The 16,535-nt window shown below is 37.8% G+C and overlaps 1 protein-coding gene across 4 annotated transcripts in view; it reads left to right on the top strand.

Moving 5' to 3' along the window:
- Window positions 1-16,535, top strand: part of FAM160A1 (family with sequence similarity 160 member A1) — an 86,209-nt gene that overhangs the window by 45,153 nt on the left and 24,521 nt on the right. For all 4 annotated transcript variants that reach the window (XM_032187520.1, XM_032187518.1, XM_032187519.1 and 1 more), the window contains 4 exons: window positions 3,727-3,958; window positions 5,349-5,975; window positions 10,694-10,852; window positions 12,972-13,058. In XM_032187520.1, the coding sequence (XP_032043411.1) occupies window positions 3,857-3,958; window positions 5,349-5,975; window positions 10,694-10,852; window positions 12,972-13,058 (975 nt within the window). In that variant the 5' untranslated portion in view covers window positions 3,727-3,856. The remainder of the gene's footprint in view (window positions 1-3,726; window positions 3,959-5,348; window positions 5,976-10,693; window positions 10,853-12,971; window positions 13,059-16,535) is intronic.

The raw sequence follows: 16,535 nt of genomic DNA, 5'->3' as shown, positions 1-16,535 counted from the left end.
TTGCTTCCTTAAGACAATTGATTTGATTTTAGAAATGTTACTGCACATTGCAGTCTTGCTTGCTGCTGTCTAGTTACTTTTAAATTAGAGATAATTAAAAGGCCGTAGTATTTGCTGCTGTGAGGGGAAGGTCTGTATTCTCTCACCACTCTTAAATTTCGGATCCGATAGCTGAGCTGGATGCAGGCCAACTTAGCCATGGTCAGCTTACCATTTGCTGCAGACAAGTTGATTTGTTTTCAGCTAGTAATTTGGATTTGGTAGTTTTGCGCTTCATTCCGTGCTTCATACAATATGTTTATAATGACTTTGTGCGGTAGGAGTGAGCATTCAAAATAAACCGGTTCTGATTGAGTTTTAATGTCTGAGAGGTTGCTATTCATCACCAAGGGATGAATGATCTTTTTCATGATTCTTTGTTATTAAAGATTTAAATGGCTTCAGTCTTGTGACATATGTATGTGCAATCTACTGGTACGGGCAGGTTTTTGTTAGAATGCATAAATGCAGGAGGTGAACTTGCTGTTTTATGGTGTTTGTCACTTGTGTACTACTAAAGATCTTCATCTAGCAATGGGGTAGCATTTGTGCAGGTAATAAAACACATCTCGTAAATGGATTGGGCAAGCTGCATGCAACAGCAACTCAGGGAAACCTTCCTAAACCTTCCTAAAAATAGAGGGGAACCTTCCTAAAAGTCTCCCATGGTTGGTAGTACAGGATTTTCTAGATGCCCATACTACAAGCACAGACAGCAGAGGTGATCTGCTTCGGCAGTAAGCTTTTAACAGAGGCAGGACTTCACTGTGTAAGAACACAGAGGTGGTTATAAATTCTTTCATAAATGTTAGCCATGAAGTAGGTCTTTAGTAGAAAATGAATTTTTGATCTGCACACACAAATGTAACTGGCTGTGTTGTTGGATCTCTTGGTATGTTGTTGTGTTTTGAATGTGTGGTGAGAGATGCACCATAAAATAGCGCCTCACTGCCGGTGAGCACTTGGATGTCCTTTTTTCTGTACATCTGTGCTGAGCCACTCCTGCACAGCTGCAGAGAAGTGGAGCAACACTGCAGGAGTCTGTGATGATCAAAGTGCGAGTATGGCACCTCTACCCTCCAAACCCATGTTTTGATAGCTACAAGATAGAAGTAGTAAAAGTGTCTTTCCCTCTTGTTTTATAGGAGGGTCTGATGGGGAGGGAATGCATGCTGCTGGGAACTTGGGGAGTGGAGGGTGAGGCTGGTTAGGCATGATGCATGAGAAGGAAGAGCCGTGAAGGTTGGGGAGGACAGAGAATTAGAACAGGTTGGATGAGAAGTGAAGGTAACAGGTTTTAGATTGCCCGTGTATAATACATCCTAGAGCTTTGCATGTATCTCAAGTGTCTTACGTCACCAGCCTTTGATTTTTATTGGCAGTCTTGAAGAAAGCCATGATCTCCCTTACAGTTGTTTGCTAGATTAAATAGTGGAGGCTGACCTGAAGTTTCTGATTCTACTGTCGCAATTGTAACGACGGTAATCTGTCATGTGATATCGAGATGGGTATGTAATAGCAGTTTCTTCTGTTTAAATTCTTCAACAAGTGCAAACTCTACAGAAACAATCTCCAAGTTGTAAAGTCAAACAACTCAAAACTAGTAAATTCCAGAAATGAACTTGCCTCTGCTTTGTTAATTAACTTCTCTTGCTGCACCTTATGATACCATCTTTAATTACACAATCACATTAAGTTTTCCAAAGCTGCTTGCTTCATTTCATGCACAGGACAGATCTGCTTGAAGGGTGAATTGGGGCTGTGCGGTGAAGGGCACTTCTGCCCAGAGGAGTCTGCTCAGCTGCTACACAAATAGGAAGGTTTGTGTTTGGAGGAGAGGGCTGGCCAAGGGGGAACGGGCATGAAGTGAACAGGTGCTCCAAAGAAGCTCAAATAAATATTTATTGGGATTGTTGGGTGTGGTATTAGGAAAGCTACTTGCAGCAGGCTTTTTGTAAGTGTTTTCTCGGCATGTTTTTGGTTTGTTCTGTAGATGTGTTGAGCTGCTAGTAAAGGTCACCACGTTTGTGTGCATTGAACATACAGGAGGTAATGGGGTGCCGGTATTGTTTAGGAAGCAGTGTTGTTACCCAAATGGATAAACTGTCCCAGGTTCATGCTGGCCTTTCCATGTGAGGCATGTTTTATCTGCAAAAGAGAAAATAGCTCGTGTTAATTGTGTTGTACAGCAGTGTTTAGGAAATGCATAATGTGTATTTCAAGTAGTATAAGGAGCAAGGGGTGGGGGTGGGAGGGAAGACCCTTATATGCAATTGAATCTTGTTGAATCTCAAACATAGAGAATATACATGGGAACAAGGGGGTATTAAGACTGCCTGATCAACTTCTGTTTGTTTTTTGTTTGTCTCAAAAATCTTAGTGGTGTAGCCTGGTCTTTTTTTGGACATTCTGAATGCAGCAAAAATTTGCTGTTACTTTTTTGACTGTCGGTATGTTTTTTTCTGCTAACAATTTCAAGAATATAAGCAGAGCATACCTGCAGGGAGCAGAGATGTCCACTGTAGAGAAAGATTTTTATCTTCTAAGATACATGCAGGGAAATATCTACTGCACTAGCAACGAATTGCTATATAGGCTGTGGCAGAAAAATCTCCTAATGTATTTGACTAAGCCAAGGAATATCCAGGATTCTTGGGATCCTAATGAAGACTGGAGAAAGAAGCATTTCAAAATGCATAAAAGTCTTCTATGTTGTACACAAGCTGTAGGAACCTGTAGTGCATTTGTTGTCTTCCTTAACTGTGTTGTTTTTTTGTTGTTGTTTTTGTTTTGCAGTGGCTCAAAATTAATAGCAGAGTCTGTTTGCAAAAGAAGAATAAAAAATTAAAGTTGATGGAGGAGCAAAAAAGAGGGGAACTGTGTAACTTAGATATTGACGCTTGAGGGAATACTATGTTCTCTTAAGCCTCCCAAATATCTGTAAGATATCTGTCTTTGTTTCATTTTAACGTTTCCCTGCAGGTGTGCAACTACTTTGATACTCAGATATCTAGGATATTAAATAATGGATGAAAAGAAAGTGCCAGTGTTTGGTCTTATAGTCCTCTAATACGACATCTCAATTTATTTGACGGTGAATACATGAGGGTGGTTTGGTTTTATATTTTTTTATGTCCTTTGGTTTTGGTTATTGTCCTTTGGTGTTGATACAAGTGCATCTTTCTACCTGCATACGGTATGCTACAGGTATTTCCAACTGATATGTTTTCTGACAGAAAAAATGAAGTATTCACGATTATATCTATTCATGGGAATACTGTTTTTAAAAATATATAAAGAACCTGTACTTTTTTATTTGTACAGTCTATGCTACAGTTATTAAGCTACCCTGAAGAGAGACATGATCAGAAGGCAAAAACATACAGAAAAAAATAAAAATGTAATAAAGTATGCATACAGTGTTTATTGCATGAGCTTGTTGTATTTGAGTAGCACCTTAATTCAATCACTGATCTTAAAAAATACGTTTGAGGCTTAAAAACTCTTATGATGAGAAGTTTAAGATGGTGGTCACATATAACATGTTTTAAAAAATTCCATCCTCCAGCTGAATTAAAATAAAATAAATGCTTTAGTGATATCTATAAGTATGTTCTGTGTGTGTGTGCGCATGTATATATATAAATTGGTGTACAGATGTGTTTTGTGTTATTTTTCCTTAAACAGAATTCTGTGGATACCGGAGCTCAAAACAGGATATTGATCTCTCTGCGATGCTTGGACATCTTTTACTAAGTACGGGATTTTCAAAGGAGATCCAGCATGGCCTAGATGGTTGACCTTTGGAAAACTTATAATGTCCTCTGGAACCAGTATCAGAAAAAAACGGCAGGGTCTGAGCCTGCAAGGTGTTGACCCAGAAACATGCATGATAGTGTTTAGAACACACTGGGCACAGGTAATGCTATTGAGTTTTATTGATTTGAAGAAGATTGCATTAAAATGAATTTGCTTCAGTCTTGCTTTTGGGGGTAATCCTGAATTGCTGAGGAACAACTTCATCTACTATGTTTAAACATTTTAAAACACAAAGGTAATTGATGTTTTAAGGTATGGCTAGGCTTAACTAATCACAATTCAAACCCCAGACTTATATCTGAAAGGGAAGTAGTATGACATTGCAATATCTTATAGGAGGTCTAGATCTTCTACTTGTCTTTTCTAATGATTCACTGGGACTTGTACCCTATTACAAACTTCTGTGTTTCCTTTCCTTCTCCTAGTTAAGAGTTGCCTATTTTCTGTAAAGCATTAGATGTATGGGAGCCAAGCTGTATGCAGGGTTGTTTATTATGGACAGATAAAGATTATGCACTGATTCTAAAAATTGTTTGCTTGTTATCAGGATTTTTACTGTTTGTAGGCAAAGATGTTTTGCTCTGAACAACATGATAGAAGATCTTATTTGCTACAGTAATATAAATAACATTTTATGTAAAATTGATTTCTGTGCTTCTGCTTTTGCTGCTTCTGCTATCTTTAGAAGCAAGTCAGGAAAGGGCAGTGGTGTTTCTGAGATATTTCCAGTGTTGGAAGAGCCGTCTTTCAGGAGCCACCTTCTGTCATTGAACTGTGGTGATGCTGTTGTGTTAGGGGAGGACCTGCTGAATTTTTGGTTTTGCAGCAATTATCCTCCACAAAAGGACTAAATATGGTGGTTGTTCCACAGACAATGAGCTTCACTGATCGCATGCAGAACAGAATTTAATCCAGGGCATTTAAGTGCTGGGATTGCAGTTATTACTCAATCCTAAATCTGTGTTGAACGTTGCCAGGAGTACATGGGCATAAGCGGCCATTTGTATTTTATATGATGTGGCATGGAGAGATCAACTATGTGGACTTCTTGGACTTTTGCCTCTCTCACAACTGCAAGTCACCTCATGATATTGATGCTCCTGAACATGGTTACTCTGTGTGAAGAGCCAGCCCTTTGATTTCAGTCCTTTGTGACTAAGAAGCTGACCGCAAACATCATTGAAACTCAGTTTCCAAAGGCTAAAGGAACCTGCTTTAGCCATGCTTCAGAGAACCTAAAGTTTTCTGCAGTAAGAGAAGTGGCAAATTCAGGTGCCTATAAAGGTGAACAAAAGAATTAACTTTTAGCCTCTTGCATGCCAAATGTGAGACTTTTACATCTAGAAGATTCTTGACAGACAAATCTTAAAAGCATAAAAAGGGTTTGGGCTTCTTGTTTTACAAATCCTGATTTTTTTTTTTCCTCATAGGTAAGTGCATATTTTGAAACATACACTGAAAACAATTTACCTGTTCTTGTTTCTTTTTAGGTTCTAAAAATCTTAGAGAAGCATGATCCCTTGAAGAATACTCAGGCAAAGTATGGGGCAATTTCACCTGATGAAGCCAGCACTGTTCAGAATTACGTGGAACACATGCTTTTCTTACTAATTGAGGAGCAAGCAAAGGACGCCTCAATGGGGCCCATTCTAGAGTTTGTGGTCTCAGAAAACATAATGGAGAAGCTTTTTCTTTGGAGCCTACGGCGAGAGTTCACTGATGAGACAAAAATTGAACAACTCAAAATGTATGAAATGCTAGTAACCCAGTCTCATCAGCCTTTGCTACATCACAAGCCCATCTTGAAGCCTTTGATGATGTTGCTGAGCTCCTGCTCAGGAACAGCCACTCCAACAGTGGAAACAGAATTGGTTGTCCTCCTGAACCAGCTCTGCTCTATAATAGCCAAAGATCCCTCCATTCTAGAACTGTTTTTCCACACCAGCGAGGACCAAGGAGCTGCCAATTTCCTCATATTTTCCCTTCTGATTCCCTTCATCCATCGAGAAGGAACGGTGGGCCAACAGGCTCGTGATGCACTGCTCTTCATAATGTCCCTGTCTGCAGAAAACAATGTTGTTGCAAACCACATAGCAGAGAACACCTATTTTTGCCCAGTAAGTTGTTCCTCTTTTGCTCAGTCTTCAATGTTAAGCTAGGCATTGCACTTGTGTTCTGCTCATCTTGTTCTGTCCTTTTTGGTAAAGATGTGTTTTAACATACTTTTTTGTTTCTGCCAACAGCTGTTTTACAAATTATAATGCTGTTCAAGCTGGCCCTACTCCCAAATGCAGTCTTGCTGCTGCTTTTTATACTACTGCACTTCCCCTCCTTTGGACCAGCACAAGTGTGTGTGTGTGTGTGTTTTTTTCCTGCAGTCACTCAGTGAGTCGATTTAGGAAACTGATGGAAGCTAAAGTGGGCGACTTGCTCTTTGTCAGCGATCTGCACATTTTGGTGGCTGTCTCAACCATAACACCATCGTGCTATGTTGTAGTCTGTTACAAAACTTGGTAGTAATGTTGCATTGTTAGAGCTGACAAATCAGCTGTATTACACAAATGGAAAATCTTTGCTATTAAACAAGTAAATAAGCTAATTTAACAAACAGCATTGCGCTATTGCACTTGCTTCATGCCTTATCACAAAAATTAATTTGAGATCTGCAACAGCTTTAAAACCTAGTATCACTGTGGAGAGAAGATGCTCTTCTGTGCCAGTTTCTGGCTCAATTCTTTTATCTTCTGTGTGGCTTGCATTTTTAGTTTAATAAATGCCATAAAAAATTAAATGGATGGGAACCTTTCATAGCTACTAAAGCGTAGTGCTTTACAGTGCCTTTACACTAACATACCTTCAACCCAAACATTTGCACGTGACAGCTATTCCAGCCATAGGTCTCTGTTTCCCCTCAGACTGCTGTACCCTTTGACAGGTAAGGCAGAGCCAGGTTTGTAGTCTGGAGCAAGCCTAGAAGTTCCAAAGCAGAACTTGTAAATGGTATCCTTTGTCAGTTGTAAATGTTGCATCAAATGTCTTGTGCTGAGAGACTCCAGTTGACCTTATTTAATAGATGCTGCTAAAAAATACGAACTTGGTTCTTAAATTGTCCCTGAGACCGATGCCATTATTGGCTCTATGCTATAACTTCCATAATTACATCTTCCAATTAATTAAAAAAAAATCCTTTTTACACTGAAGATAAAAGCCAACTATATTAACCTTCGAACAGCGGGGAGCCATGACTGACAATCATTCTAATTAGGATGGCCTCTTGTCAAATGTGCTAAAATCAGACTTTTCTGAACAGTAATGAGACTGGCCTAAGTTTATAATAAAATTTTAATGCAGTGCCATAGAATTAGCTCACTAGCACAGAGTCTTTCTTGAATTTGAGTGTGATGAGCTCAAGGACCAGGTTCTGTTCTGGTGAAAGAAGATGCTCTGTAGACATCAGTGGCATTGCTGCATATCACTAAAATCAGGGTCACTGAGGCTACATCTGCACTGCAAAACAGGTGGCACAGCCCTTTGCTGATCTGAGTTGCGTTTGAGTGGCACTGTGATGATGCTGTCTCTGGTTACTTGGCTAAATTCATTGATAGCACGTAGGATTTTCTGTACCATGCCTCACTGCATAGCATAGACATGACCTGGGCCGAGACCTGACCATAAACCTCTTCTGCTTCATATGTCCAAATCTGTGCCAAAGTGTACCTGAAGGCTTTCTCCATATTATTTTTTGAGCTCACTTTGTTTAGCAGCTTTTTAAAACTAAACTGTCCATAGTATTCAAAGCTGTGGGTGAGTAACCTATAAAGAAGGAAGGGGACAGGCTGGAGTGAGAACATCTCATAAACAAGTGTTTTTGACATAGAATGTGAAGACAAGCTATTTAGGCAAAGATTTCTGATTTTTACAAAGGTTTTCCTGTATCTTTGGTCAAGTAATTTTTACAATGTTTTAACCTGCAGCTTCTGTAACTTCGTGATTTAAGGTATTGTCTGTTCACTGCATAACAGGAAAACAATGTTTCTATGGAATTTTGAGTGGGGTAGCATCTCAAAGCTTCTCCGCGAAACATTGTATTTGTAAATACCCCGCAACTCAGGAGAGTTAGGTATAAAAGAAGGTATTATGACTCCAATGCACTTGAAAAGTTGAGACCGCACAGAGATAGGACAATGGATGTGGGAGGAATGAGGAATTATTAAAGGGAAGGAACTTCAATGTGAAAATAAGATGGCCAGATAGCAATTGTTTATATATTGACAACACATGATTTAACCAAATACGAGATTTACAAATCTCATAGACAGTCAGTGCCTTTCTCTGAGTCAAGACAAAGCATATCAATCATTGGTTTGCAGAGAGCCTCGTGACTCAGTGGTGAAAAATAAAACTTTGGAGGTGTTTCTAAGAGTTGATGAGCATGTAGGGCTGCCATAACAATTGTTAGAAGAAATCTAGAAGGACAGTGACTGTTTAAGGTAAAACAAAACAAAAAAAAAGAAACCAATCTTTCTCTCCCAGGATGTGAACTCATTCATTTCCTTCCTTCTAGAATATTTTTTTCATTGATGATTGTGATCTTGCTGATTAAAACTCCATAATGTGGACTGTGTACATTATTTAATACGCCTGCTTATAACATGTGAAGAGTTCTGTTAGTAATTTCAAATGGTAGTTGTATTTTTACCACATACTTTTATATAAAAAAAAAATATTTTATTTAAATCAGAGTAAATTTGCTTCTAATGGCTACTCTGTTTCTCAGTGCTTTAGAAACATGGTTTCACATAGAGCTATTTGTGTTGTACCTCATAGAAAAAATAAGAGCTTTCTAAACGCTTCACATTTTAACAGCTACATCTGTCACTTGTTACTCCAGTAAGTTGGACAAGCTAAAGAGTGCCCCGTTTTGAGACATTGAATGATTGGGAGTTCTCTGCTCCTTGTAGCAGTGAACAGCGTGTTTTGCTCAAGGTCGTTTTCATGCACTTCAGAACTAAACTTCCATATCAAGGAGAAATGAGGATAGTGCTCAGTTCTGAAAATCAAATTGCTTTGCTTACTGAGAGGGTGTGTGCTTATAAATAGCAATTAAATTTTAAGCAGACAATGGAAAATCAAGCATGCATTAATTAGGAGATTGTCACACAAAAGAAATTTAAATTCTCTTTTTCAGATTTTTTTTTTTCTTTCTACAATTGTCTGAAGCCTGGGTTTGTGAGTACGAGTATGGAGGGGATTACTGGAAATATTTTAATAGGTCTAGTGAAATCTTCCCAACTTCTTACTTTGAGCTCTTCTACCAAGAGAAAGGAAAAAACTTCCTTGTTATAAAAGAATGTGATTGTACAAATAAAGCTTTGCTCCATAGTTTAGCTTCTTGGATTTGTTAGTATTTCCTGCAACTTTTTATTGTTGGTTTTATGTATGTGTGTGTGTCTGTATATATGTGTGTACATATATATATATATATATATATATGTATATTTATGTGTGAAAAAGTAGCTTAGCATGCCAAAGCAGAGTTTCCCACAGTATTATCTTTTTCATGGTATTTGGCTTAATTATATGTACCAGAATAAGCTCGTCTTCAAAGCTTTGTGATTTTTTAGAAATGGAAAGCATTCAGAAAGACAGCCTTTGCCCAGCTGGATATGTTAACAGTTGTAATTGGTTACACTTGCATGTCATCAACACCTCCGTCCCCTTCCATGAACCCTTGGGTTGTTGACCTGCACATTGTCAAGTGTTTGTTTTCTAATGGAGAAAACAGTTGTCTTTCACCTGGACTTTGATTGTCTAGCCCTGTGGACACCAAGTAGCCATTTCTAGACAGACAAATTCCTCTAAGAGTTCACTGAATGAAAACTGAAAAGGTTTCCATCAGGCTGAGTCTTAATGATCCCATTAAAATGAACATCATCTTAAAAAGTGCCCTAAAGTTGTAGAAAATCATGTCAGAAGGATGAGAATTGTAAAATAAAAATTTCCAGCTTCAAATAATGTTAATAATTAAAAGTTTGGTCCTGAACTCCCAATGCTCTTGATATATTCAGTAACACTTAAAAAGTTTTTTTTTGGGGAAATACGCTTTTAAAATTGTAACTAAAACTACATTTTTGCGCTTCTGTGATAATATTCTACATAGATCACCCGTAAGCCTTAATAGCACTGGAAACGTCTATACAGTAAGTTATTTCCCTTTTCTTCCCTTCCCTTCCCTTCCCTTTTCCAAGTAAATACGAAGGAAAAAAGAAATTATTAACAGTTAAAAAATTCTTCTTATGACTTGGATTCAACTGAATACCCATTTCTACGAATAGAAGTCAACACGTATCTGTGGCCAGAGTGAGACTGTACTTCATTTTTGTTGATGGGGACACTTCCCCCTCCATTTCTAGTTTTTTCTATTTCCTGGTGAAATAATTTTATATAGGCATATGGAAGTAACATTCAAACCATCTGCATCTGACAGGCTATGGAGATATGACAATGGTGGCTTCTTCTGGAGGATAAATGAAGGAGAGTGTAAAATAATTTTACAGGCATTTAAAAAAATATATAAATTCTGATAAAGAATACAAGACGATCTGCTTTTTCACATCACTTTCTCATAATTACCAGTTCTTGTAAGAAGGATAATATGTAGAAGGCTCTTGAAAATACTCATGTTTTTCTGCCACAGAACTCTTCCAAAGGAAACTGAATTAATCATAACAGTCTCTTGAGTTACTAAAACTAGCAAGAGAAATGATTTGTTGTGCGTTCAAGCAGATGAACATTTAGAAACTTAACTTATTTCTCTGCTGTTTTTGAAATACAGGTGCTGGCAACAGGACTAAGTGGCCTCTATTCGTCTTTGCCTACAAAGTTGGAAGAAAAAGGGGAAGAGTGGCACTGTCTACTGAAAGATGACTGGCTGTTGTCACCAGCCCTTGTGCAATTCATGAATTCTCTTGAATTTTGCAATGCTGTGATACAGGTAATGGAGTAGAGCTGTCCTATTCTCTTGAAGCAATAGTTTTATATATTCTGCAAAAGTTTTTGCATGATGGAGTTTAGTTTCCCTTATTGATGGCATGGACTTGTACGTTACACTAAATAAGTTGCTTATAAAGTGAAGGCTTTGTGCTGGTTGTTCCAGTTGTAAGGATGAATTAATATGTTTTTGTTTTTCAGATGACAGATGTTTGTAATAAATTCGGTATAATTGTGCTGCTTCTTGATATTTCATCACAAAATTGGGAGTATTTTCTTTATTTTTAAAAAAAAAAAAGTTTATTGCATTTTAATGCTACTGTTGATATTAAAAGTAAATTGAATGCCTTTACGTGGGGGGGAGAGTACTATTTATGTATTTGTGTTAAAAAACACTCTGTTTTTGTTTAAGCTCTTATAACAGTGTACACAAGAAAATAGTCTGTTTAGTTTGTTTTGCCTTTCAGTGACCACTGCATTTAAATTATTAATTTCAGATTGGCCTGTTTAGAATACATACTCTGTTCCTAATAATTGCTTCTTGATTTTTTTCTGGCTTTGATCCAGAAAAATCTATTTTGTATTGTTTTTTAAGGACAGAGGACCCTACAGAGCACTTGCCCAATATTTTATTAACATAGGATATAAATTCTACACGGGCTGTAGGTATGTGTTACTTAAAGAAATGCACTGAATAGGATTGAAAATAACATTTCCTGTTAAATAAAAAATAAGTTGTAGTGAGATGCGTGCAAAATACAGTAAAGCAACCGATCGACTATTAAAGCATTGAACAAGTGAGAATAATAGTAGCTGTCATTCTTTAAATGCAGTATAAAAGGTTTTTTAACATCTGTCCAAGTGGTGTTTGTATGCAGGAGATCTACATTTGTAGGAGATAATATTTGATACCTTTTTTAGAGTCCATGCAAAAGTTGCTGCAGACGAATTAAGAATATGTAATTTAAAAACTGCTTTTCAAATAAACTGAAAATTATTAAAGATCTTAAGTTGACATGCACAAAAGAGCAGTTTCTGAGTGCTGCCTGATTGTGTCTTCATAGTCTATCTTCAGCAATGCGCAGAAGAAAACTCAGTTACAGCAGGAATTTTTGCTTAATGCATAGAATGGTTTTTGTGCTGTGGCTCGTTCTGTGCTGACTGAAAAACTTTGCCAGAGATTAATAAAGGACAGTGTAGCCAAGACCTCTTGCCACTTACTACTTTTTCCCTGGATCACAGCATGAAGAAGGGTAACCATTTTTCTTCCCCTTTTCAAAGTGAGGGTTATAAATTATAGGAATTTTGGGAAGAATTGCAAGTAGGAGAATGTATTTGTGGCTGCATGTAGGCTGTGACATTCAAGTTTGTATTTAAACTTCAAACAGAATATATTAACCTGGAGTGCTTCTGAAGGGATATTTTTTTTGCTCTTATTAAATTTATTTTAAATGCATTAATTGGTAATATGTTTTATTTTGTGGAAAATAGTGAATGCATCATTATAAAAGTAGATTTTTGGCTTCCAATAGCAGTTCAATTTTTTAAAAGTTAATAACCTATTTTATAAATAACGTATGCTGTTTTTCGTTTTATTTGTTCTGTTTCTTTTTCTTTTTTTTTTCCCCAGTGGTTGGGGGAAGAGCATGTGAACTGAATGTTCTTGTGCCACAGCCTAGAGAACGCTTTGGTTTACCTACTCTTAAAACACAGGAAAACAGTCGTTCTGCTTTTTCTTGTTGTAAGAGGACAATTTAATGATGGCAAGTCCACCTTCAAGTGACCCTGAGAAGGTTGCAGGAGCTAAATTTAGAATCTCAAGTCTTCCTTGATGCATGGGCATGCACGCTTTGCTGTCCATCCATTCATCTTTGTCAACACACGCGGAGATTGAAAAGCCCTGTTCTCCCACTGTTGGCAGGCTTACCGTAATTAAACACAGTTTGTGTTTGAGGAACACACAATCTTTAAGAATCCATATCGTAGAAAATGCTAGAAGGACAAATGAACATGGCTTTTTAAATGTGAAGTTTTTTTGGTAGTGGGCAGTAGTAGTATCTTCCTTGTCTTGTTTGAAATCTCACTGGAACTGTTCTGTCTTTGCTCACCTCCCTTCCCCTTAGGTCGCACATCCTTTGATTCGTAACCAGCTTGTGAATTACATTTACAATGGATTTTTGGTGCCAGTAATGGCTCCTGCGCTCCATAAGGTCAGTGGTGAATGCGAGTGTGGCTTGAATGAGGCAAAGACATTATGGATGATCTCTCTGTGAAGATGATACTGAACATAGCTGAGTGAACATAGCTAACAGTAGTGAGTTCTAGGCTGACTTCCCACCTTTTCTTTCCATAATTCCTCTTTACTCCATGCAGATTGTTAAGTAAAATGAGGATATTTATGAAAATGTTTAAAATTGTGAAGTGAAATGGAGAACCAAAACCTTTTTGTTGCACTAGGCTGACATACCATCAAAAAGCAGTGACCGTTCAGACAGCATTTCATCATGACGGACATTGCCATGAGGGATTTTTTTTCCAAATGAATATTTTTCCAAAAGGAAAATGCCCAAATTCCAAATGTTGAAAAGGAAAATGTTTGGTCAATAAATATTCCCCCAACTTTAGCTAAGTTGGTAGTGTTTCCTTACCACAGTTGGTAGAATTATTTTCATAAAGTGGAGAAGAAATCGAATTTTATGTCAATTTTCTAATGTGCTAGGGTGCAATTTATGTTACGTCAAAGAAAAAAAAATCTTTGAGTTTTAGTGCAAAATATTTCACTGATGTTGGTGAATTACTGATTTTCTTTTTTTTTTTTTTTTTTATTTTGGACTGCAGGAAACTACATGTCCTGCAGAATATGTCAATTAACAGTCATTTTCCCAAAAAAGAACATCTTGTGTGAGGAGAAAAAGCAGGAAATGATGAGAATAAAAACTAAGATTTTTTTTTTGGATATCTACCAAAAATTGCCAGGAGAGGACTAATAAATAACTTTAAAAAGTTTTACTAATTTTTACTAAGCCTGCCAAGCAGAAAGCTGTGCACCTGTTCCATTTCTGAGAGGCCAGTGAAACACCATCTCCTACTTCCTAGTGTAGGACTTGTCTTGGCAGTACACACAATTCCTTGTGGTAAGCAGTCACTTACCAAGAAAGTAATAAGCAGTGTAGAATCTTCAGCGATTCAGCAGAACACAAACATTTGAGAATTTGGCAGGGGCTGAAATAAAATTCGGCTGCGATCCAGATCAAGTTTGTAATCTGTCATTCAGATAGTTCACCCCCTTACCCAACAGGATTTCTTTTTTCTGTTTTGTAGAAATTTCTTGACTTAATCCAGTACAAACACTGGGAAGTGCAATCAAAAGTGAAACAGGAGCTAGCTTTAGGTCAACATTACAGATAACAAGTGAGATGTCAGAAGGTAGCCATGGGACTCTAGTTTTAGTAGGTACTGTTTTTAACCTCTGACGTGCTCAAGACAAATTTTAGGGTTCTTGAATACTACCATGCAGATGAATGCTATTTGTATTGGTCAATATAACTCCGAACCTCCTATTGGCTTGATTATTTCTTTATAGATGCTATTTAAATCCTTTAAAGCATGCTGTTCAGATTAGCTTCTTCATGTGATAGAAATTTTATTGAACCGCATTTATATATTCTGAAATTGGGTGAAATCATACTTCTCTTGAAAATGGAGGTGTTGGCTGCTAACACACATAAGCTTCAATCCCAGGTCTTTCCTGAGCTCTTAAATTCTCTTGCATCCTTTTTCTTCCATTAATAAACCTTACCTTGATGAGCATTAAGTTTGACTTCTCATTAAAAAATAAATATTTGATATATTTAAACTCCAAACACACTTAACGGAGAAGATGTATTGCACCATCTAGTGGATTTGACACAAGGTTCTCACATATATGAGACCAAAATCTGTAGCAAAAGGAAACAAAGGGAGGTACCTTTGACCTCTTCAGTCTTTGTGTTGTGCCACATAAATTTAACGGAAAATAAATATTTTACATCTTTGCTTTTGGGACAGATGCCTCTGGGCTAAGATAGATAATTATGCTGTAACAGCTCTTTCATATGCTACAGTGATTTCTAGCGGTTGTTCTAAAAGTTCATGCTGTGTTGAGGAGTAAGCAAGTATCATCCATTTGGGGACATTTCCAGTGTTGTAATGGAAATTTTGTTTTTCTCTCCTTAATAACACAAAGGTGAAATATGGGAAGGGCCAAAATGAGAGAAAGGACAGAGGCATCATGGTGGTTTTAAAGCAGAAGTACTTCATTACTTTCGTTGAATAATACTACATGCATCTTGATTATTTTTTTTTATCCAGTTGTTTATCGGTGTGGGTTGCTTGGATTCCTTCTGGCATGTATACAGGAGCATGGTATAAAAACCTGACTTGGAAGACAGATCTGGGGAAGGATAAAGAAGAGATGCTAATTATTAGTACATGTTCTATAAATCTCTCTTCATGGAAATCTTATTAGCAGAATTTAATTGGTATGGAACAGCTGCTTCTGATACCTGTTGGTGACAGACGTGGAAGGAAGCGAGTCCGGACTTTGTATGGCATGCAGGCCCTAGCATCCCACATCTAGTCTGGTACCCATGGTTCTAGCTTAATGCAGAATTCAGAAGAGAGAGGAGCTTTTGGCTCTGTTGGCACTACTTCAGATCTGTTCTCTACGTATTCTACTCCAATTTTCCCTCAAGGAGTAGATGTTTTGAGTTCAAAATTGCTTTGCAGAGAGACGCAGACGTGAATTTGTTGTTTTGAAAAGACAGCTCCAGTCGAGAATGCAGACATCTAGGAAAGAAATCTTCAATATTCTGTGTTCTCATTGTGATAGAATTTGATTTCTGTGTAAAACAACAACAGCCACATCAACAAATCACATTAATATGACTTCCTGTCTGATCACCAAATCTAATTTAGATTATTCAAGTATATAAAATAAAATCAGCCAAACAACCGTGCAAGCAATATTCAATAAATTGTGTAGCTAATAACCTTGTTATCTTTTAATCCCTCGTGGAGCAACAGCAACATTAGTTTGACTTATCAGCTGAGGTATTTTGATATGAACAAAATGTCTGGCATGAGGAGGGTTGCTCGCTTTTGGATTGAAGCTGAGCCTTGATCATGCTGGCCAGTCTCTCCTTCTCCTGTTTCTGTCCAGAACTGCAACATAGCTGAGGCTGGCAGGCACCCGTGGATGTCATCCTGCCTTAACCTCTCACTCAAGCAGGATCAGCTAGAGCAAGTTGCTCGGAGAAGTGCACTAGTTGTTTCTTTGCCTTTTTTTTTTTCTTTTCCTGATGTCAATTTGGAATTTCCTGGGTTTCATTTATTGCCCCGTAGCTTCGTATTCTTTCACCAGGCACCACCAAGAAGAGTTCTGTTACCTTTGCTCCTTCCCAGCAGGTATTCTCACACACTGATAGGATCCTGCCGAGCCTTCTGTTCTCCCAGCTGAGTAGTCCCAGCTCTCTCTGCCTCTCCTCATACATCAGATGCTCTCACAGCACATTCATCTTTGTGGTCCTTTGCTGGACATACTCCACCATGTCCTGGGTGGCCCAGCACATCTTAGCAGTGCTGAGTAAAGGGAAAGGATGCCCCCCACCAACCTGCTGGAAATGCAGCCTGGAGTTCATCTTTGCTCT

Source organism: Aythya fuligula, chromosome 4, assembly GCF_009819795.1.
Source record: "Aythya fuligula isolate bAytFul2 chromosome 4, bAytFul2.pri, whole genome shotgun sequence".
In the NCBI taxonomy this organism is placed as follows: Eukaryota; Metazoa; Chordata; class Aves; order Anseriformes; family Anatidae; genus Aythya; species Aythya fuligula.
This window is presented reverse-complemented; position numbering and strand designations above follow the sequence as displayed.